General features: G+C 36.9%; 2 protein-coding genes and 1 long non-coding RNA gene across 3 annotated transcripts in view; 1 reads left to right on the top strand and 2 right to left on the bottom strand.

Moving 5' to 3' along the window:
* Nucleotides 1-23,480, top strand: part of LOC128865944 (uncharacterized) — a 57,735-nt gene that overhangs the window by 11,292 nt on the left and 22,963 nt on the right. The gene's annotated exons all lie outside the window — the stretch shown is intronic.
* LOC128865941 (uncharacterized) lies at nucleotides 6,546-22,769 on the bottom strand. The gene is made up of 5 exons (XM_054106377.1): nucleotides 20,135-22,769; nucleotides 16,867-16,976; nucleotides 11,908-12,089; nucleotides 10,981-11,221; nucleotides 6,546-6,755 (listed from the first exon to the last, which is right to left on the bottom strand). Exons 1-5 carry the CDS (start codon nucleotides 22,205-22,207, stop codon nucleotides 6,614-6,616), a joined length of 2,748 nt encoding a protein of 915 aa, XP_053962352.1. The 5' UTR covers nucleotides 22,208-22,769; the 3' UTR covers nucleotides 6,546-6,613.
* LOC128865943 (serine/threonine-protein kinase phg2) overlaps nucleotides 22,763-23,480 on the bottom strand; it is a 119,601-nt gene continuing 118,883 nt past the window's right edge. Inside the window, exon 5 of the mRNA XM_054106381.1 lies at nucleotides 22,763-22,852. Coding sequence (XP_053962356.1) covers nucleotides 22,789-22,852 — 64 coding nt within the window. The 3' untranslated portion in view covers nucleotides 22,763-22,788. The remainder of the gene's footprint in view (nucleotides 22,853-23,480) is intronic.

Genomic DNA, 23,480 nt, shown 5'->3' with positions numbered 1-23,480 from the left:
CGCTTCACTCTAACTCGCAAAAGACAAAAAAATAAAAAAAATCAATATTTCACTTCTCTGTAACTCGCAAAAAAAACCGCAATACAGTACAGTGCATTGAACATTTTATTCTAATCACATTTCTCCATCCCCAAATTCATGTGCCATTAGGTTTCTAATATTTATACGGAATTACCTAATTTTCACTTTTTTTGCTCAGATTTTACTTAAAAGTATAGGCTTTAAGATATCTTAAATAAAATTGAGCCCTCAATTCGTTTGCACAAGTCATTTCCTCTTTGCCTTCGCACCTAACCTATTCCGTTTCTATAACTACTCGTATCCATTCTTACTCTTATTTGGTGTGATTTCTTGTGTATATGTGTGTGTGTATGTGTTCAAGATACTACTGTCTTTTATGCAACTTTTATGCCATTACAATACATTTTCAATGCGCTCATAAAGCTTCTAACCGTACATTTGATTCTCACACATTCTCCTGCTATTCTCCAAATACGGGTGTGCAAGGAGTTTTTGTTATTGCAAAAAACTGTAGGTACGCTTTTAATGCTCATAGAAGATATTCATGAACGCTTCGTGAGAGCATTAGTTAAAGCTCAAAAGCCGATTTGCACATGTTTTTCGTGACGATTTTTATTTACTGTCGGTTTTTGTTGAATTTGTTTTCGCTTATATTTAGTTTTTTGATATTTTTAATTTTATTATTTAAAAAAAACTCATTTATTTTATTGATTAACAATTGATTGTACTAAAATGCAATTGATTACTCAAAATTTCACTATTTATTTATTGGTGTGTGTGTGTGTGTGTAGAAGAGTGGGAGTGCAGGTTTGATGCCAGGGTCGCATATAAGGATTCTTAAAAATTAAAAAAAAAATGCCATTAGTGGATATTCGGAATACAGAGTTTCATTAAAATGAATTCAATATGTAGATACATACATATGCATGTATGTATTCGCTTCGATTCCAGAATTTTATTAAAAATATTTCACAGAAATGAATTTGAGACGAAAAACTAAAATTTGTTTTTTTTCAATTTGTTTTTACTGATTTTAAATATGCGGTAGGAGCTCGGTAAATGAAAGTAACAGAACTCGATTTCTTCGACTTTGCAAAGAAAAAAGTTAACCAGAAAAATAATATTATATTTGAAAAATAATTTAGAAAACGGAAGCTTGTTTGTTTATTGGAACTTTTTTTTGTTTTTATTATTTTTAATGATATATACAGTGAACCAGAAAGAAACCGGGACACTAATATTCAGAAAATTAAAATTTATATAAATAAAAAAATTATCTACAGATTTTTAACAAATAATTTGGGTTGAGATTGAATATATTTAATTTTTATTGTTTTATTTTTTTTATTTTTCAATATTCAAAAACAAACAAAAAATTTAATTTTTCAATATGCATAATTGTTGTTTATTTAAGTAATAACCTCAATAGCATGAATTTTCAAAGCCAAACAAAAAGTGGGACACCCTACTTTTTTAGCTCATTTAAGTAAACTTTGTGTATTCCGCTATTTCTTTCATTACGGAACTGCAAAAGTTAGTTCTATTGCTCACTTTTTGCCATTGACGGTGCAAGTTTTTAAGAGTGAAGATTATTCATCTTCAAACATCGAGAGATTTAAAAAAAAAAAGGTGAAATACCATTACGAAGGGAAAAGTGTGCGTTAAAATACGATATGAGACGACGGTAGAGTCAGAACGAGTTTCACTGCCAGAGGAACCAGCAGACTTTTTATATATTTTATATTTTATCCTACGCACGATGGCTAAGCAATCTGATGATACTTTGAATCTGTAGTAAGAAAGATGACGGCATTACTTCGTCAACTAAAAGTGAAATCCGTTTTTGATTTTATGAAAAATTTTTCATGTGCCAAATAAAGCGTTTGTTTTTATAACGTTCAACGTATTTATTTCAACGTATACCTCTCGTCTTAGCAACGCTCGCCCATCGAGCGGCTCCGTACCCAAAGGGTTAATAAACGAGAATTCGATAGTTTCTGCAGTTAACCTGGTCAAATCACTCAAAAATTCGTCAATTGTGGATACATACGAGTACACTCACAAAAAATCAGAAATTGTCTGCACAGCAACCAATATAGAGCGTACACTCATAGAAAAATCTCCCTTCATTTAAGTATTAATGTTTTCTCATCAAGGATTTTTAGAATACAAAGATTATAAAATTGTATATAACAAGAGCCGTGCTTACGTACTACGGTTAAAAAAAAAAAAAAAAAAAAAAAAATTATAATAAATTCTTCTAAAACATAGTCCGTAACTATCCTGGCATCTTTGGTGAATTCGAGTGTGGTTTTTTGTTTGCAGTAAAAAATTGGAATATTTTAACAACCTTTCTTTTTTTTAAATTCACGATAGTTGTATGGATCGATTTTTAGTCAATTATTGTGCACTTCAAATTTCTATATATTCAAATTATTGTTATTATTAACCCTCTGCGATTGCAAGACGTCATAAACGTCGGTGCCGGCGGTCAAGGATGTCATTAGAAGGAAAGATTTTTGGATCAGTAGGTTGAAAAACTAAGTGTTTGAAAAAACAAAATTGAAAAAAAAAATTTTGTTTGAAAAAATATTGCAAAAAATGTTTTTAGAGTTGAAAAATATTAAAAAATTTTCAAAAATCAAAAATTTTCAAGAAATTTTTTTTTAATTAAAAATTTTTTCCGATCAGTGGTTGAAAAAAATTTTTTTTTAAATATTGCAAAATATGTTTGTAAAATTGAAAAAAAATTTAAAAAATTTCAAAATAAAAAAAGCAAAACGAAGCTTTCAAAAAATAAATTTTTAATTTTTTAAGTTAAATTAATTTTTTTAAAATTCAAAAAAAAAAAGCAAAAATATACCTAAAAAATTTAAAAATTTTAAAATTAAAATTTGTTTTTTATTAAACTAAACTTTTATAAATATACATATACTATACCCAATTAATCAGTTTCAACGAGTTCAGTGTTTCCTAATATTTGAAAAAATATTGCAAAAAAAGTTTTTGGAGTTGAAAAAAAAATTCAAATATTTTCCAAAAATTTTCTAATATTTTTTTTCACAATTTTTTCTTTCCAAATTAAAAAACAAAACAAAATTTACAAAAAAGGGATTTTAAATTTTGAATTTGTAAATTTTAAAATAATTTTTTTGTTTTGTAAATTAGTTTAACCTTTTTTTCAAATTAAAAAAAAAAAAAAAATCCAAAAAAAAAGTGTACAAAAAAAATTTACAAAAATCGAATTTTAAATTTGTAAATTTTAAAATTAATTTTTTGTTTTGTAAATTAATTTAACCTTTTTTTATCTAATTAAAATAAATTTTAAAATAAAATTTGTAAATTTTACATTACATTGTTTTTTAATTAAATTCAACTTTTATAAATTAGTTTCAACTAATTCTGTGTTTTCTAATATGTATTTGAAAAATTATTGCAAAAAATGTTTTGAGTTCTTCAAATTAAAAAAAAAATTACAAAAAAATAGTTTTAAGTTTTAAATTTGTAAATTTTGAAATTAATTTTTTGGTTTGTAAATTAATTTAACCTTTTTTTCAAATACAAAAAAAAAACAAAATTTACAAAAAATTTTTTTTTAATTAAAATTTGAAATTTTTTTAAATTAAATTAAACTTTTATTAATTAGTTTCCACGAATTCTGTGTTTTTGAAATAATATTGCAAAAAATGTTTTTAGAATTCTTCATTTAAAAAAAAAATTTTACAAAAAAAGAATTTTAAATTTTAAATCTTAAAATTAATTTGTTGCTTTGTAAATTAATTTAACCTTTTTTTCAAATTAATAAAATTTGTAAATTTTTCATTACATTTTTTTCAAATTAAATTAAACTTTTATAAATCAGTTTGAAAGAATTCAGTGTTTTCTAATTAAAAAAAAAACAATTACAAAAAAAGAATTTTAAATTTTAAATCTGTAAATTTAAAAATAAATTTTTTGTTTTGTAAATTAATTTAATTTTTTTTTTTAATTTGCAATATTTTTTCAAATTAAAAAAAAAAATTACAAAAAACAATTTTTAAATTTTAAATTTGTAAATTTTAAAATTAATTTTTTTTTTTATTAAATTAAACTTTAATACATCAGTTTCAACGAATTCTGTGTTTTCTATTATTTGTGTTCTGTATTTTCCTCATATTTGCGGATAAATAACTCCGAAAAGCTAAATTTGCGCCGACTAGCTGGTACTGCCACCAGAGAAATTTGCCGATCGCAAAGGGTTAATGCTAGTTAAGTTACGAGGAAACTGATGATTTGATAATTGTTTGCAATTTTTTTTACTACTTTTGCTACTTTTGCAAATGAAAATATTTTGCAGATTTATTTCATATTTGTATATATAGTATAGTATTATTATATATAAGTCAGATTATAAAGAAGTAAATACAAAAAATGTTTGTTTTCGCTAAATTCGAAATTCTTATTAGATCGCTCAGAAATTGAAAAAATACTATTCTCGGTATGCAGTGTTGCATTTGTTGTTGTCATTTATGTATTTGAAAACGCTATCTTGAAATACAGGTATCCCTTGTATAACGCGGTCTTATACAACGCGGTTTCGATATAACGCGATTTGGAAAAATTAGTGTTCAGTACAACGGGAAATTTAGGCTTATATAATGCGAAGGGGAAAATACATAATTATAAAATCTGGTAACACTAATTTGCGTACCACATATTTATAATATGTAATGTATTTTTAATGTAAACCGGGAATTACCCTTTTTTGCCTTAGATAGATAGAATAGATATTAATCTAGCACCTTATTACGAAATTGAAAAGGAGCTTAAAAAAACCACCCACCAAAAACTGATAACAGATTTTGCAATTATAAAACCAGTAGAAGAACCACAAGGTCCCAGAACGAGTTCCTTATCCAATAGCGAAAACTATGTTGAAGAAATATCTTCTGATGAAGCTATTGCTCCCCCAAAACGCCCACGTGCAAATATCTTTGAAGACAGTGAAACAGATTAATTACCATATGAAGTTTGAAGAATAACAATAAAGTTTTTAATAAACTTTTAATTTGTTTTAGTTTGTTTTCAAATTTTTTGTTTTGTGTTTTTAATTGTATTATAAAGTCTGAACTTTAGTATTGAGTTGAAATATATGTGCATCTGTTATTTTGTATGTATTTTATTTAAAAAAAAAAACCTATTGGAACATAACCCCCAAATTTATATGAAAACTATGTTTTAGATAACGCGGAATTACATAACGCGCAATTCTTCTGGAACGTAACTATCGCGTTATACGAGGGATACCTGTATATTTATATTTTTGTTGTTGTTGTTATCGAAAAGGTACGAAATAAAATAAATAACGAAAAATGCACGATACTCGTACATATCTACCGTACGTAACATGAAATTTGTGTGTATATGTATGTGTGTGTGTGTATACATTTACATTTCAGTTGTTCAACTTTTAATCGTCAATTACATGAAAACGAAACTTGTTAGTGTAATTGAATTCAAACTCTATAAATATGCAGATACATAAATTTGTTCGCGGAAAAAATTATTTTGTAAAGGGTGTTTTTTTAGAGGTTAGGTTTTCAAGATGAAATAAAACGTATATAATTTAATGTTATGGCTAAGAATTTAGCTTTATTATAAAGATAAGGGTTTGCCATTATGTTTTAAAAATGATTTCGTGCAAGTGGCCGCCGCGGCTGGCTCGAATAAATTCCAGCCGAGAGGCCCAATTTTCGACCACTTTTTGCAGCAATTGGGGCCGTATGTCAGCAATAACGCACCGAATATTCTCTTCCAAGACGTCAATCGTCTCGGGCTTATCTGCGTAGACAAGCGACTTCACATAGCCCCAAAAGAAATAGTCCAGCGGTGTTATATCGCACGATCTTGGAGGCCACGCCACAGGTCCACGGCGCGAGATAATGCGCTCACCAAAAGTTTCCTTTAATAAATCGATTGTTGCGTTGGCTGTATGGCATGTAGCGCCGTCTTGTTGGAACCGAAGGTCGTCCACGTCAACATCGTCCAATTCACACGAAAAAGTCATTAATCATGGCTCTATAGCGCTCTCCATTGACTGTAACATTATGGCCGCCTTCATTTTTAAAGAAATATGGACCAATGATTCCCTCTGCCCATAGAGCACACCAAACAGTGACTTTTTGAGGATGTAACGGCGTCTCAGCAATGGCTTGTGGATTATGTTCACTCCAAATGCGACAATTTTGCTTATTGGCATACCCATTCAACCAAAAGTGAGCTTCATCGCTGAACAAAATTTTCTTGTGATGCGTCGCGCGAACCGAGCCATTATTTTCGTAATAAATTTGCACGATTTGCAAACGTTGTTCAGGTGTAGGTCTATTCATTATGAAATGGCAAACCAAACTGAGCATAAATCAAGTGACAGCTGTCAAAAATACCATCTACGAAAAAAGTAGTGCTAACTTGAAAACCTAACCTCTAAAAAAAACACCCTTTATATTCCAGTACTAGTACACACATAGAGTATGTATGTATGTATAACACAGTAGACTTTACTGAGAACTCGAAAAAGTTTCGTTTATTATAATACAGTTAGCTTTATAAATATTTAATGTATTAAATTAGATTTCTTAGTTTCGGACACATCGCTGTCGCTGCCCTTCTCGCGCTTCTCGCAGAACTCTATCAAATAGGAGGCCACGCCCGATAAGGCAATAAATACGCCGGCAAAGTAGAATGAGTGATCCCATCTGTAATATAGAGAAAGAATATTATTTATTTAATTCAGCAACTATTTTTTGTTATAAAGTGACTTCAAAATGCAAGCAGAGATACTGCAAGACTTTCTTGGTGCTCAGCTTATTTCTTGGATTAACTTATACCACTTCAAAATAAGAAATTTGTGGAATGATAAGGAATGTGACTAATCTTAGTTTTGCGCTTGACGATAGACCGAAATACAGCCGGCATTGACCAATTTTGACTATTTTCCTTTTTAATGTAGATTTTTTATTTTTTTTATAAAAGTATGGCTCTCACAAACTTAAACTTGAAATATTTGTGCGTCTCCCTAATGCTTGCGTCTCCCTACTAATCAAATATTTCTCTTTTAAGGGCAATATCGCTATTCTTTCGGATAGCCAAGCTGCAATCCAGGCACTGGGTTCGGCTACAACAACCTCTATGGTGATGGAACAAATCAGAAATAGCCTTACCACCTTGAATGAAAACCATAAAGTTACCTTAATCTGGGTCTTGCGACATCGGAACATTGAAGGTAACGAAAAAGCAGATGAAGTGGCAAGAGGGGGATCTGCCATGAATAACGCTCTTGCAGTACCGGTATTCACACTATTAGGTGCAGTCAAGAATATAATTTCCCAAAAACACCTCCGATTCGCGGATTGTGTATGGAAAGACCAGTCGAAATGTAAAATTAGCAGAACGTTATGGCCCACCTACAACCTCAAGCAATCGTCGACATTAATAAACATGAAACGCAGGATGTTGGCAGACTAACGGCAGTCATAACTGGCTATTGGTCTATCGGAGAACAACCAGCCAAAATGGGCATCCCTCACAAAACATACTGTCACAGTTGTAAACAACTGGAGAAAAAGGAAACAATCTTCCATTTCCTCTGCGAATGCTCTGCCCTATGGAAGGACAGAATGTTAACCCTGGGTAAATCGCTGTTTGAGAGTCTCGAACAGCTGTCTGGCTTAGACGTCAACAACCTAATAAGATTCTTAAACCGCACAGACTGGATATAGTTATGCTGTAAATAACCGTTAAACAAGTTGGCAACGAGGATGTGGCAACAAAATGGTGCGGAAGCGCTAGTTGGATTCTGGAAGAATCACCACTTTAACCAACCAACTAAATAACTCTTTCTAACCGCATGCAACAAGCCCTCAGTCATCATCATATTGGCATTACAGTTCGGAGTGGGGCATTGCCTCCTCTAGAATACGCCTCCATTGTAGACGTTGCGAGATTCTCATCTTTCGTATACCGTCTTCTACGTCTTGCAACCATCGTCGCCTTAATCGGCCTCTCTTTCTTGCTCCTTCAGGATTTGCTTCAAAAACTGTTTTGGTCGCTCTTTCGCTGCTCATTCTTAGGACGTGTCCATACTACTATTAACCCATCTAAAGCCGCGCTAGTGAACGGCACCACTAGGAAAAGGAACATCAACTTTAAATGTTCTGTCCAAAATGAATCGACTCTTCAACTCTCCGCAGAACAGAACTACCTTGGTATCAAAACAATCTCTTGGCACTATCATCTTGAGAAAGTTACTGCAAAATCCAAAAGAGTATTCTTTGCCTGCACAAGGCTTTTTGGAAAACATGGTGACTCAGTTCCAGAATAACTTACTGGAATTCACTGCAGTTGTTAAGCCTATAGTCACTTACGCTTCCATAGCATCGCGGACATGGTGGTTAAGCACGGCGGTCAATGATCTCCACAAATTGGACCGCCTCATCTGTGTCTGTATAACAGAAGCAATGAAAACATGCTCAACTGACGCATTAGGTGTACTCCTATGCATACCACCGCTTCACATTTTAATTGAAAAAGAAGCACGTTTGAGCGCCTTGAGATTGAAAGGCAGCTCCTATCTAAAAATTGGAGATATGAAAGGACATTTAAAGATCTTAGAAGACTTCCGACATAGTCCTATTCTTTATCTCCCAAACCCATTCTTTTCAGGAACTTTCAAGTTCTCATTAATGAACGAAGGGCCTGAAAAAATAATTCTATCACCTTCAAACCCGCATTCCCGATATGGTACACTGATGGATCGAAATTAGAAGCTGATAGAAGAGGCGCAGGAATCAATGGGCGTAGATAAAAAAAAATCGATTCCAATGGGTCACTACCCAACAATCTTCCAGACAGAAATACATGCCATTGCGATATGTGTGAAGGAATGTCACCGCAGAAAAAAAAGAGGAACCCACATTTACATACTTTCAGATAGGCAGGCGGCTTTGAAAGCCGTGCTATCAACTATAGTCACCTCAGCTAAAAAAAACGTAGATGGTCCGCTACCGCTATTTCGCTTACCACTTAAATAAAATTGGTACCTCTGGACCATCATCAGCCGATTCTGTGAAACGGACACTGAAAATTCAGAACACATTGTTTGTTGTGTCCTATCACCTCTCCTGGTAGTTTTTTCACTTGCTTGCAAAACAATGGCATCCGCTTCCAAACATACGCAGCTGACGTTGTAATTATTATAAGAGACAAGCACGAGAATACCCGTTGCGATATAATGCAAAGAGTTTTAAACTTAAGGCGAAGAAATTGTGTGCTGTGGTGACTCTGAATATAGTCCCGTCCAACACAGTCATTATTTCCTTCACCAGAAAAAGAGTCCCACCAGGAATAAGGAAAGCAATATGGACTGAATTGCTTTTGGAATGGTCGCCGAAGTAAAGTATCTTGGTTTTGTCCTGAATGCCAAACTAAACTAGGAAAGACCTGCTGACGCAAGCTCGTCCAAAGCAACGAAGGCTCTTAAAGTTTGAAAAACGTTTAGCAGGAAAATCCTGGGGTTGTAGCCCAAGAATACTGAGATGGATGCATATTATGATAATTAGGCCAATGATGATATGTGGAGCGGTCGCGTGGGTTTTGATGGCCTCTTTTTCGACCACCTATCCTACAACAGCTGCAATGAAGCTGAGGCTCGAACTAACACCACTTCACAGAGTTGTACAGCAATCAGTTTAGCGTACCTTGTTGAATATTACTAGGGAAGGTTTCGGTAAAGGAAAAGTATTGCCATCCAAGAACATGGAATCGCTGAGTCTGCAGCTCCCACCTACCCAGCTACTCAGGGATGGTATCAATAAGGCTATTACATTTGAAAAGAAGTTCAAAAGCAAACTAGTCGATAAAGTTGACTGGAGTACACCTGCATTTGAAAGGAAACTCCAGGAGTGTACCCTGAACTGGTACACAGATGGCCAGAAGACACCAGAAGGCATAGGCGCTGCAATATATGGCCTCAAAACAAAGAGGTCTGTGCCGATGGGTAGTTTTCGCAGCATCTTCTAAGTGGAAATCTATGCAGAAATCAACTTAGACACAAAAACATCCGGAATGAGTGGATCGCCATTCTGAGGGACAGACAGGCGGCACTTAATGCATTGCCATTCATTGAGGTTAAGTCCTTATTAGTCCTTGAGTGCATCGGGAAATTTAATGCACAATCGCAACCGGTTCACATGGGCTCCAGTATAACTGGGAGCGAAGTTGCGGATGGATTGGCTAGAGAGGCTGCTGCCTCGTTATTAATAGGACCCGACTCTTTCCGTTCTATGGGATATCCCACAATCACGGAGTAGCTTAGTAGTGAAGAGCTAAGAGTAAGAGACGTGAGCTGGCACTAAATTAACCCCCCTAAGAACAAATTGAGAATGCTCACTAGGTCTCTCATAGGTTACAGCAGATTGCATAGCCTCCTGTACAGGATTATGATTTAGTCCACTGGCTCCTGTAGTTTCTGCGACCAGTTCTCGGAGACTCCAGCACACCTTCTTCTCGAATGAGATGTTATAGCGCGAAGAAGTATGAGATATCTCAGCCGGATGCGGCCGAAAGAAAGGCATGCACGCTTAGACCAACTCAGCTCTATCTTAGGTTTACAAAGGGAGCTTCGTAATCATGAAGAACAAGAAAAATGTATGGTGTGGTTCGTTGTTGCTTGAGGCTATTGGATATTTATTACTTCATTAAGACTTTTATTGGAAATTTAGCTGTGACGAGAGATACATTTTTCGACAATGCCTTCCAAAATACGCGGAGGAAAAAACGAATTATTCCGAAATTGTTTCCACCTGATTCCATTGGTTTCTTAACTTTGTAGCTTATCTGGCATTTACGGATTCTAATACGAGTATATAATTTTAATCAAATTAACTTGAAGGTAACACTTAAACACTTAGTAAATTTACTCACTTCAGCGTCATTTCGTAAATTGCGCCAGCGATGGGTGGACCCGCAATCATACCGACACCCTGTACCAATAGCACCAATCCGTAGGCGCATGTAAAATCATCCAAATCCACAATACTGACCAAAATGCTGGGTGTAAACGAAAATGAGCTGGCGAATGTGAAGCCAAAGATGATGCACATCAACAACAGCAGACTATAAGTGCTCACGAAAATCGGCATGAGCAGTACCGATATGCCACTCACTGAAAAGAGAGAGAAGAGAGTAAATTGAAACAAAACATTAAATAACTGATTACAGAGGTTTTGAGTTTTTGATTTTTCTTTAAATAAGACGTTTTCCGATGAGGCGTCCCTTAGAGTGTTTGAGAGAAAGATTCTGCGAAAGATTTTTGGACCTTTGCACGTGGGTGACGACGAGTATCGTAGGCGATGGAACAATGATCTGCGATATTCCTGAACCTTTATTATGCAGTTGTAATTGTTGGCAAGGGAGTTTGTACGTTGGATTTCATCGCTCTCTTAGTTCTGAAGTTTGAACAATATTTTCGAATATCAGACGAAGATCTCACATGAAAGTGAAACCTTGTTTGGCATGAAACGAATTTCTCCCAAGACTTTTTGCTTTCCTTTGAAAGCTCTTGTTACGTATTGCGCGTTCCAAGCCTAGCCACAAACCAATTCCGAATGACTTGTTTTAAAGGACACTTTTATATTACAATCATAATGTGGCGCTTGCTTCAAGCCAGCCACCTGCTTTTCTTACAAATACTGCTAAGTCGGCGTGAGAATAATATGAGCCACCTTCTCACTTCAGCACACCACAAAGCGGGAATTCACCTGCTTGAAACGTTAGTCAAAGTCTTGGTTCTGACCACGTCCAGGTTAATGACAGCCAAAAAAATCATAATTATTGTTATTTCTTACTTACCCACCATACACGCCGAATAACAGACGTTCACATTCAGCCAAGAAAGATCGCCGATGTAGCCTAGACCGATCATGCCAATGGTTTGGGCAATGCCAATGGCTGAAATCAGTTGTGCACTGTCAGCCGTTTCATAGCCATGAATTTTCATGTGCTCTGGCAGGTAAAGGTATGGAATTATAAACCTGTGACAAAGACAAAATAGAAAGAAGGCAATTTTTTTTTAGTTTAAAGTGAAGATGAGAGAGTATTTAAAATCGAATGGTTTTGTGAGTAAATTAACATATAGAAATGATCATGCGGCCGCTTTCGTTGGGCCACTTTTTTGAGTTCGCGTTAGGGTTTTCGTTTCTTTACTTTCTGTTTTCTGAACTTTCTGTTATATTGTCAGTATTTGATTGACTCCCATCGTACCATGGATAGACTGCCCATTACTTAACTGTATATATCGACGACATATTTAATGGGCTACCTAATAAAGGGTTTTCCTATTGCAGGTGTTATTTTGAATAGCCCGCTATTTCGGTAGATGTCACTTTTGAAGCTGTCATTTTTTGATATTTGACAAGTAGAAACTACTATTAATAAAAATGGAACGATATACGCTTAAACAAGGCATTGAAATGATTAAATTTCACTATAAAAATGGTGAAAATTTGGCAGAGACGGTTCGTAAAACTCGAACATTTTTGGGTCATCGTGAAGTACCTTGTCGGACCGCAATACAGAAATTGGTGAAACAATGCGAGCTGTTGGGACAAGTTAGTAATGTGAAGAATAAAACCCGTGCACGTCGCTCAAGAACAGCCGAAAATATTGCTATTATAGCCGAAAGAGTTTGAAGAAAACCCAGGTTTGCCCATTCCTCGTCGTTCTTTGGAATTAGGCATTCCTCAAAGGTCATTACACCGTCCGTATTTTGCATAAAGATTTGGGTCTTAAGGCTTATAAAGTCCAGTTAACGCAAGAACTCAAGCCGGCCGATCATCAACAACGTCGTGTCTTTGCTGATTGGGTCGTTGAAATGCATGAAAATGATCCGGAATTCCATCGAAAAATCAACTTGAGTGATGAGGCCCATTTCCACCTCGGTGACTTCGTCAACAAGCAAAATTGTCGGATCTGGGGCTCAGAATCCAAGAGTTATTGTTGAAAAGCCTCTCTATCCTCAACATGTGACTGTTTGGTGCGGTTTATGGTTCGGCGGAGTCATTGGACTTACTTATTTTTTCGAAAATGAAGCTGGAACAACAGTTATGGTGAATGGATTGCGCTATCGAGAGATGATTAACGATTTTTTTATGGCCGGAATTGGATGGTATTGTTCTGGAAAACGTTTATTTTCAACAAGACGGCGCTACGTGTCACACAAGCAACGAAACCATTGATATTTTACGGGAAAAGTTTCCGGATCGTGTTATCCTTGTGACTTTTTTCTTTGGGGCCACGTGAAAGAGAAGTTCTACGCCAACAGCCTAGGGTCGATTCAAGACCTAAAGATGGAATTCGTGAGGCTATCGATGACATAGGACAGCCACTTTGCAATTCGGTTATGGAAAATTTCATGAAAAGGATATTGTCCTGTTAGCATGCTCGTGGTGGTTATTTGCCTAATGTTATTTTCCACTATTAACGACATACCTTCCTCTTTATAATGAAATAAACATCCGATCGTTTATATTAAAAAATAGCATTTTTGAATATCAAAATAAGACCTCTTATTAGAAAACCCTTTAGGTTGTTCAATAAGAGAGGACGTTGCTACTAGCCTACATTTTTGTTGTTGTGTTGGTACATTCTACATATGAACGAGTGTGAACACTCTTCAATCTGTGTCACAGTAGTTTCTACAAAGGAAAAAATCAAGTATCGTGCAGTAATTGAGCTTTTTTTTGGAAGGTGTAAAAGCAAATGAAATTTATGAACGCATATTGGAAGTGCTTAAAGACTTTTCGCCATCAATTAGTACAGTAGAAAGATGAGCTTCTGAATTTAAACGTAGTCGCACAGCCTTGAAGATGATCCACGTCAAGGAGTGCAAAAACAGCAACAACACCAGAAATCGTAGAAAAAATACAGGAAATTGTAATGGAAAATCATCGAGTGACCTAAAGATTTACTAGAAGCGCTAGGCATCTCATTGGGCAGTGCAAGCAATATTTTGACTGAAATATTGGCTTTCAGAAAGCTGTGTTCACAATGGATGCTGCCTTCGCTAAAAATGGAACAAAAACACATTCGAATGCGACATTCTCAGCAAAATTTAAGGCATTTTCGAAATGATAAAGTGGATTTTGAGCGTCGATTCATCACTATGGATAAGACTTGAGTATATCGCCACGACCCTAAATCAAGACAAGAGACTAAAGAGTGGTGTGAATCTGGTTCTTTGGCTCCGAAACGAGTTCGTGTCCACAAATGGGACAAGAAGGCCTTAGGTGTTAGTATCAGGTTTTTTTTTGGATGCGAAAGGAGTTTTGTTGGTGGAATTCTTGCAAATTGGTAAAACAAGAAATTCTAATTATTACTTTTTGAATGTTGTTGAATTAATGGGAACGCTCTTGCTTATTGAATTAAAAGCGTTTTGTCCCACCATGAATTGAAAAATATCCCGAAATGTCGAAATAAAAATTTGCCGCTAACACTGACATCCCTAGTGTGAATATACACTCGTACGTAAATATGGCCTCATCCACGTTTTTTGGCATAATCCCTCATATTTTCATATTCACAGTTTCGTAGGCAAACGTAAGCATAACCAAATATCGACGCATATACGTATACATACATACATATGTTCATATGCATGTGTGTATGTAATTATATGTCGGTATATTCATATTTTTAGTGATTTTCAATAGGTTTATTTGCAATAGTGCGGCGTACACTTTAATGCTTTCTAATCCATATGAAAACGAAATACCTACGCAACAATGTTGAAACGAGCAGGTACTTTTGCCAAGATTATTTCAGCTCATTTAATTTTTATTATTTATAAATAAATCTTCTAACATATTTATATTCGCTATACAGGGTGACCAGATAGCAATTATAGTTTTTCCAATTGTTATGTTTCAGCAGCTGACAAAGTTAGCAATGACATCCAGTTGACCAAATATATAATAAGCTTTGTCCTTGAAATTGAAATTTGAAAGGTCGAGCCAAGGAGCACCAGGAGATTTGGTGGCTCCTAAAACACTTAGACTAAAAAGCCCATTGTATTTAAGCTCTGGAAAGGGAGTAGATAGTCAATGACGGAAGGAGAAAAGTATCAGAGAAAGAGATAGGAAAGAATAGAGACCGAGATACAGTTAGTCCTGTGACAATTTTCCAGATTCTTTGGCAAATCTGTAAACATCCTCCAGTTTTAGAGAACGAATATTACTCATTCTCACGACATCGGACCCCAAAACTCGTAGCCGTGCTCTAGCAAAGGCAGGACACTCACAGAGAAAGTTCTCAGTGCTATCCGCCTCCTCCAAGCACGACAGGCACATCGAGTCCTCAATGATTCCAATGGTGGTCATATGCTGACCCCATGGGTTGTGTCCTGTAACTATACCGACCATCAACCGAACATTTTTCCTTCCAAGTTTTAGTAGAAAGTTTAACAGTTTTTTGTTCGGACTTGTCACAAAACACTTTGCAGTTCTGCAGCGTTCTAGACCGGACCATCGCTCTTTATGTAAATTGCCTTCATAATCGCTGATCCAATTCATGATTCCTGCGGAACTGATTCCGATTATTGGTTCTGGCCCTTGTGTTGGAACCGCTGATCCATGGTTGGTCAATTCATCGGGAGTTTCGTTTCCTTGAACACCGGAGTGTCCTGGAACCCAGGTTTGCTTCGCGTTCTCCAGGGCCTTCAGCGACTGTCACTGAAAACTCCAATATGTTTCCCGCTCCATCTCCTCTCGATTATCCATTCGGCTACTTTCAGGATGGCAAAAACTTCCGTTTGGAAAACAGTTGCCATTTCCCCCATAGTATAGTGATACTTATAACTATCGTTTAAGTACCATCCGGTTCCAGACCCTATTTCATTCTTGGACCCATCGGTAAGGAAAATATCCGTCAAACCTCCCTGCATGCATTCTGGATTACACCATTGCTTACGCAATGGAAACCTGACATCAAGTTTCCTTCCAAGTGAAACTGTGGGTATCAGATCGTCTTTAGGTGCCAAAAACAGTGGATACTGCTCAGATAGCAACTTAAAGATTTCTCTGTGTCCCGAAGTTCCGTCTTCGTGCCAGAAACCATATTTATGGTGTCTACACATTGCTTTTATTGCTTCCTGTTGTATGTATCTTAAGATCCAGGGGGGGCAAATCAAGCAAAGCACTTAGGGCATCACCAGAGAAAATTCATTTTGAGTGACGAGGCCCATTTCCATCTCGGTGGCTTCGTCAAGAAGCAAAATTGTCGGACGTGCGACTCAGAAAATCCAAGAGTTATTGTTGAAAAGCCTCTCTACCCTCAACGTGTGACTGTTTGGTGCGGTTTATGCTTTGGCGGAGTCATTAGACCTTACTTTTTCGAAAATGAAGCTGGAGGAACAGTTACGGTGAGTGGATGTGCTATCGAGAGATGATACACAATTTTTTATGGCTGGCATTGGGTGGTATTTATCTGGACAACATTTATTTTCAACAAGACGGCGCTACGTGCCACACAAGCAACGAAACCATTGATCTTTTACGGGAATAACACCTCTTATTGGAAAACCCTATACTTAAAAGAGCTCCTGGATGTGCTCTTACTTTCAATGACAGAGTTTCTTTAAGATCTAAATTCTTTTATTTAAAATTTTCCACTTTGTCAATACTCTGATAAATATATTGGCAATTGAATTTCCCAATAAACCAGTGCCGTTATTGACTTTTGATGTGATACCGATCACAAATTGGATGCATAAAAGTCAATCCTCTTAGAAACATATCACCATCAATTTTTACTTACCAAATGAACAAAAACAATGTCGATAAATTAAATAACGTGAATTTCATATCCATAAACAACGAAAAATCAAACACCGTCTTCATTGTGTCAGCCAGACTTTCGTACCAGGTCTGAAATGATATAGTTTTCTCATTTAGTCAAAGATATGAATACAAAGTAAAAAAATAAAAAATATTTATAAATATAGATTAGGTATGTGCAAATGTAGCCTTTGTTATTATTATGAGGAGATTTAGCACTGCGACCTTAAATATCTATTAAGCCTTTACTGCAAATGGGCCCATATATGGTGCAGTTTTGACTCAATTTTATTTCTAAATTCATTCTTATAAAATATTTCCAACTATTTTAATTCATTACATATATTTAGCAATGATAAAAGGCACACAAATTTCTCAGGATTTTATGACATTTCGCAACAACCTCACTTTTGGGCAAACGGGTGAAAAAGCAGAATTGCATTGCGAGTGACTCACTTTCTAAAGACGATAACAGACTAACACGTTAGTCCTTTTTGACAAAAAAAAAATTTCATAGAGTCGATATACTCATCTTTCTCGGCGGATAATCATTTTTAACTGTTTTCTATGTTTTACATTTAGTTTTTATAAGTGGTTCCGTAAAAAAGAAATTATATAAAACTTTTATATTCCTTTAAAATGTCTTATTGATAAATTTTTTTTTGTCATATGAGGTTCGTTCAAAAAGTTGTGAGCCTTCAAAAAATGGTCGGCACAAGGACAATGAACACAGATATTGTCGGTTCTACTGAACCAATTTTGATTAAATAAAATTTAAATGACGTAGAACTGATGTCGTTATCGTGCGAACAACGATCATTCAGGGGGGAAAAAGTGAGTATTTTTTCGAACCTTTAAAGTAAAAAAGGGTCAAAAAACGGTTTTTCATCTTTGAATGCCCGGCATTTTGTGAACATTTTTTTTTTAAAGGTCGTAGTTCTCACGATAACGACATTCATACTGAACAAGAACCTTTTTGTCCTTTTGATTTCAGACACCTACAAGTCCCGGAATCCGTGTCGCCAGCGACATATCTTTTTTTGGAAGACCAGTTTTTGAAGGTTGACAACTTTTTGGCCGAATCTCGTATGGCCAAAAAAAATTTCATATTTTAACAATGGATCAAAAAATAAAATACTGAAAACAAAACTAAAAAATCTTTTTTCATCTCCGTTGAATGAAATGAGGCGAGGGCCTTACGTACGCTTTGCGGTCTTTGTGATTTACTGAACCTCTTCCATCATATACTGATTGTTTACTTCTTTTAAGTCGCAAACCTCTAGAAAGTAGAAGATCTGTTCTCTCCTTAACTTGTGTATTGTACTTATATAAGGCATTATAAGGGAGATTTTGACTGTGTTGCCAACTGGAAAAAAGAAACTTTAATGTTACAAAAAGAGAACTTCGAAATTCCTACCCTTTTTATGGAAGTAATAACAAAACGAAATTAAGTCCGAAACGCGCTAACGAGTTCCATACCCAAAGGTCAGGTTATAGGGGATACAGAGATATAGAGATAGGATTTGGCGACGTTCGAATGGATACAAACGCTCCGGCTTTGAAAGTATTCGATGCGGTACGAGTTGGTGGGAGCAAAGAAAGAGCAAGGCCTCCTCTGCGTTAGAAAGATCAGGTGGGGAAGGACTTGGCTTCACTTGGTGTGCCCAACTGGCGCCGATTAGCACGAGAAAGAAACGACTGGCGCGCTTTGTTAAACTCGGCCAAAATCGCGTAAGCGGAATTATCCAGAAGAAGTTCAAATCAGGCAATCGGGCTTGTACTTGTGTAACTACTGTGAGGGACAGAAGTACTTACTTCGACTGCCAAGCCGCTATCAACTGCACCTGAATACTTTAATATTAGGCTCATTTGTGTTCCTGGTCACAGTGACAGCGGGAAACTGCTCGGCGGACACTTTCTCTGTGAAATTAGAAGATTGGGATTCTTTTGAAAATCTGTGGCGTACTACTGGAAAGGTGAACGCTGGGTTAGGACGCAAACGTGCAAAGTCGCGAGATCAAGTACGTTCTGGTCACAGGCTGATCGGAGACGCTCGAGTGAACTTCTAAATTTGAAAATCTGCTATTGTTGCATTATTTTAAATAAATAGAAATTTTAGTTTTTTCTGATAGAAATGTTTCAAAAACTTGCTCGACTTTTGTGGGACAAAAGATTGAATTTTTGAACACCTCAACATTTTGTTTATTAAAACAACTATAGCTAATGAAAGCATTCAAAACTTAAATCGATCACCCTGACGTACATTTTGTAAGCTATGAAACGACTACAGCAAATTTTATTTCATACGACATGGATGTAAAGGAGATTTCATTAAGTTTGATATGCGTTCTGCTTTTTCATGGGGTCGCCGTATTAAACTATGCTTAACGTTGTTAAGCGGTGAGGGGTAGTCAGAATTTTCAATAAATTGGATTTTTGGCATTTTCTTAAAGTATAATATCTTAAAAATGTTGTGTGAAAATTTGAAGTGAATCCGAAAAATACTTTTCGAGTTCTTCAACAATTAACAAAGGGCGCTCGGGGTGCTCCGGAGTGTTCCAGAAAAGTTTAAATGCGTTTTTCTCAAAACTATGTTTTTTGAACAGGTGATCGATCACTGTAACTTATAACCGCTTAGTAGATTTCAATAAAATGTATACTGCTTTTGAAAAACATAAAAAACTCGTGCCTGATCGAAGGATTTTTTTTCAAAAATTTTGATTTTTTTTTTTAACAATTAATTGTCGGTTTTTTTCTCGAAAATCGGAAAAATATTTCCTTAGGTCGCCATATTGTTAAAAAGCTTCGATCAGACACAAGATTTTCTATTAATAAAACTAATTTCTCTTGTCCGATTGATTTTAGATGAATCTCCAAGGAGTTGTGATGGTCAACTCAAGGGACTTCTGGAGAAACGAGTTCCACACAAACAGCGATAACTTTTACAATTATTAATTTTTTTTTTTGAAATTTTGCTAAAGTCAAGTCGAAACATGACTAGCAAAAAAAATTATTGAAAATCATCATTTTTTCGAGCCTTTAACTACCCCTAACCCCTTAAACGGTTCGCATTGGGAAACGAAATGAGCCATTTCCAAGCGCACTAGGCCACGCCAGTTTCTAAACTCTGCTATTCTGTTCACGTAGCTCGATTTTTCTTTGTAAAAACTGCCACCAGTTTCTTAAGCTCCCTTAAGATATTTGCACTCGACTTCAATTTTTAATTTTATTTCAAGCTTTCTACTTACGTCTTCTTCTTCTTTTGCAATCGTCGTCATGGAGTTGCGGTAGATGTTCGGGCACGAGGATGCGCGCAATCGGTAGCGATGCGTATTCAACATAGCACCACGGTAATGTATGGAATTGCGATGTATTCGCATATTCTTCAAGAAGTTTGAGTTTCGCATCGAGATGTTGTGGCGAAAACTTGAGCGCACAATCGGTTTCTTCGATTTCGATAGCCGACGCATGCCGCTTATGCTATCAGTACGTGACCGTTTCGCTGGCTTGTTGGTTGCGTCATTCTCCGGTATCGATATGATTGCCGGCCCCTTATTTAGTTTCCTTAAATTACCATCTATAAGTCCTGCAGTATCGTTTTTAATTGACAAATAATAAGTCTCATCGCTCAGTATATCGACTGAGTTGTGCCGCAAGCCATTCGGCTTCAGATCCACAAAAGACGTGGCCGTTTTTTTTGCGCTGAAAAAGTTTTCATTTAGCGAGTAGCGCGAATTGGCGATAGTGCCATCGTGACTGCTATTGCGTTGGTACTCGCGCGGAGTTGCTGGCAATGCTTTCGAATTTACGCCGACGAAAGCTTGCTGCGATAGCAAAGATGTGAGCGAGGGTGTTTCACGGCTCAGCGAATTCTTTTCCGATGGCGACAGTGTCTCCATCGAAGCCAAATAGTTGCGTTTCGCATCTTCGGCCACGGTTTCAGCAATACCACCCATCATTGTGTCATCAGGTGAGCCGATAAATGTAGCTGTGGGATTGGCACCAGCTGAAGACATCGATAGCAAATTTTCACGCGATGGCGCTTCAGCTCCGTCCTTATGACGTAGCGAGCGCCGGCTGAGACTCTTGATTTCGTAAAGGCAATCCAAATCTTGAGACACCAAAAAGGTTGGTAAAAATAACTCGCTACGGTAGCGTTTCATGATGAACTCATTTGGATCATTGATTTGCTGATTGGCTTCCGTGTTGTTTTTAGTCACCAACGTGTCAAGCACAGCTTCCTTTGTTACACCGGTATCTAGTAGCTTTTTGATTTCTTCGAGACACACACTCGAATTGGAAAACGTGGTTACGCTTTGCGAACGACTCTCCAGACGGTTTTCCTCTATGAGCCAATCAGGATCACGCATCAACGCACCACAGACGCAGGTATTTAGCATTGTGCCGGCAAGAATGAGTGTGGCGCCTCTCCAGCCGTAGTAGTCGATTAGCCACTGGGTAAGCGGTGCATACAAAAAAGTGCCGATGCCCGTACCAGATGCACCGATACCGGTGGCGAATGTGCGTTTCTTGTCGAACCAAAAAGCGATTGATACCACTGCAGTCACATAGCCAATACCCAGCCCCAAGCCAGAAATAATGCCAAAAGTTAACATTAGCATTTCTACGGAGTTACAAAGTGAAGAAAGACCAAAACCGATTGCGGATAGTAAGCCGCCAAATATGGTCATCTTGCGACAGCCATAATTATCAACCAAATTAGACCAGATGGGCCCCATTAGTAAGGGCACTGAAAAGAACAGCGAACTAATCCAGGCTGTCTTCGATGGGGACTCACCAAAATAGTCGAGCAATTCCGAATTAAGCAGGCCGAAGGAAAATGACAAACCATCTGCTATGAGCGAGACCACGAGTGAGGACAAGACGACAACCCAACCGTAGCCGCCGTCAGGTATTTCTGGCTTCTTTTTATCTGTTGAGCTCGAATCAATCGAATCGGCCGATTCGTTCGAGATAAGGCGTTTACGTTTTTTCAGGCCATCGCCCTCCAACATGGCTAGTGTCGTCGTTGTTGTGGTGGTAGTGAGGACGCCACTGCCGTCGTCAACTGTGATCAGACAATGCTTTAGAAGACGTTCGTTGGCGGCGTAATCGTTTTCGCCATCATGTAAGTCACTTGCCGAGAGGTCGCAGAACTTAACCTCGGGAAAGAAATCGTGTTTTATGGATTTGTTTAGTGGTGTTGTTGTGGGTGTAGGCGTCATTGACGGTATTATGGATTGCATGTCTGTCGGAGTGGACAGTGGCTGATAAATTGCACCATCCAGTTTAATCTTTGTGTTCGCTTGATTTGCAACCATTTTGGGGAGGTTCTTCGAATTCGTAAAAGAGTGAAAAGATAAAAGTATTTATTGTGTGAGACTCCACTTATACGGAGATTGGTATAAAAATGTAAATTATTATTTCCGATAATACGAGTATACTTTGAATTTGCTTTATGTATCAACGCCCGCTTTCGTCGTCTTGAACACAATGGATTTCAGCAAAGTTTTGTTTATTGTACTCGGCCTTATTTTATTCGTGTTTCATTTATATTTCACAATTCAGCTTCTAGCCACGCATAAATAGCGCAGAATATCCCGGTGTTTTGAGGCCGGTTCTTCGTCAATTCAACGTTTTGAGTCGAAACTCACAAATACTCCCGGTATCTTTTCGTCTCGTTTGTTTTCTTATGCCACTGTGAATTTGTGTCTTCCGAAAGATATCAAAATTCTTTGCGTGTCTCAAACGCGCTTTTAATGTTTGCGTCGTTTAAAATATTTCCACCAGAAAACAAATGGCGCACCACAACCAGACGCACTGCGACAGCAGCTGTGGCTGTAACGGCGAAAACGGAGCTGGCGACGTCTCTCTGCGACTGCGACTCTGCGCGCTGCTCTGTTTACAGCAGTATGCCAACTGCGCTTGTGACTGCCTGCAAGTATTTGGGTCCAAGTTGCAAGTTCCTGCAAAAGAAATGGAGACGTTGTTATGAGAAACTAGTTCTAGTAAATAATGCGGGAAAGAGATTTTCAATTTTTAGTAATTTTTTTGCTAGTAATTTAGTAATGAAACCAAGTTTGCAGCAAAGTCAAATTCTAGACTAGCTCTAGATCATCGCTCGTTTCAGAAAAAAACTCAACAGAAGGGGTCCCAGGTTGTGGCGATAGAGGGGCAACTTCACGCCATGTACTTGCAAAAGAAAGAAGATAGTGGTATTTTGTAAAAAGAAGAACTGAAAATATCTGACCGTAGCATCCGCCGCGTACTCAAAAATGATCTCAAAGCCAAGCCTTACAAGATCCAAAAAGCGGATGACCTTACACTAAAGCAGCAACAAATCAGGCTTGAGAGAGCGAAGGAGTTACTTCGCTTGGCCGAAAGCGGTCAATTTCCGAATTTCGTAGCAACTCGTTAACTCCTAAACGATAGGGTTTATTTGACCGGCCACCAGGAGGCGCACTCGCCCCAGGTAATGGTTTGGGCCCCTGTAACCGCAGATGGGCGCTCTCCAATCGTTTTCATCGAGCCTGGCGTCAAGGTAAATGCGAAATAGTATCGGGAAAGTATTTTGGGGGTTGCTTTGAAGGGCAG

Source organism: Anastrepha ludens, chromosome 6, assembly GCF_028408465.1.
Source record: "Anastrepha ludens isolate Willacy chromosome 6, idAnaLude1.1, whole genome shotgun sequence".
Lineage (NCBI taxonomy): Eukaryota > Metazoa > Arthropoda > Insecta > Diptera > Tephritidae > Anastrepha > Anastrepha ludens.
The sequence above is the reverse complement of the archived record's forward strand: the minus strand, read 5'-3'. Positions and strand labels throughout refer to the sequence as shown.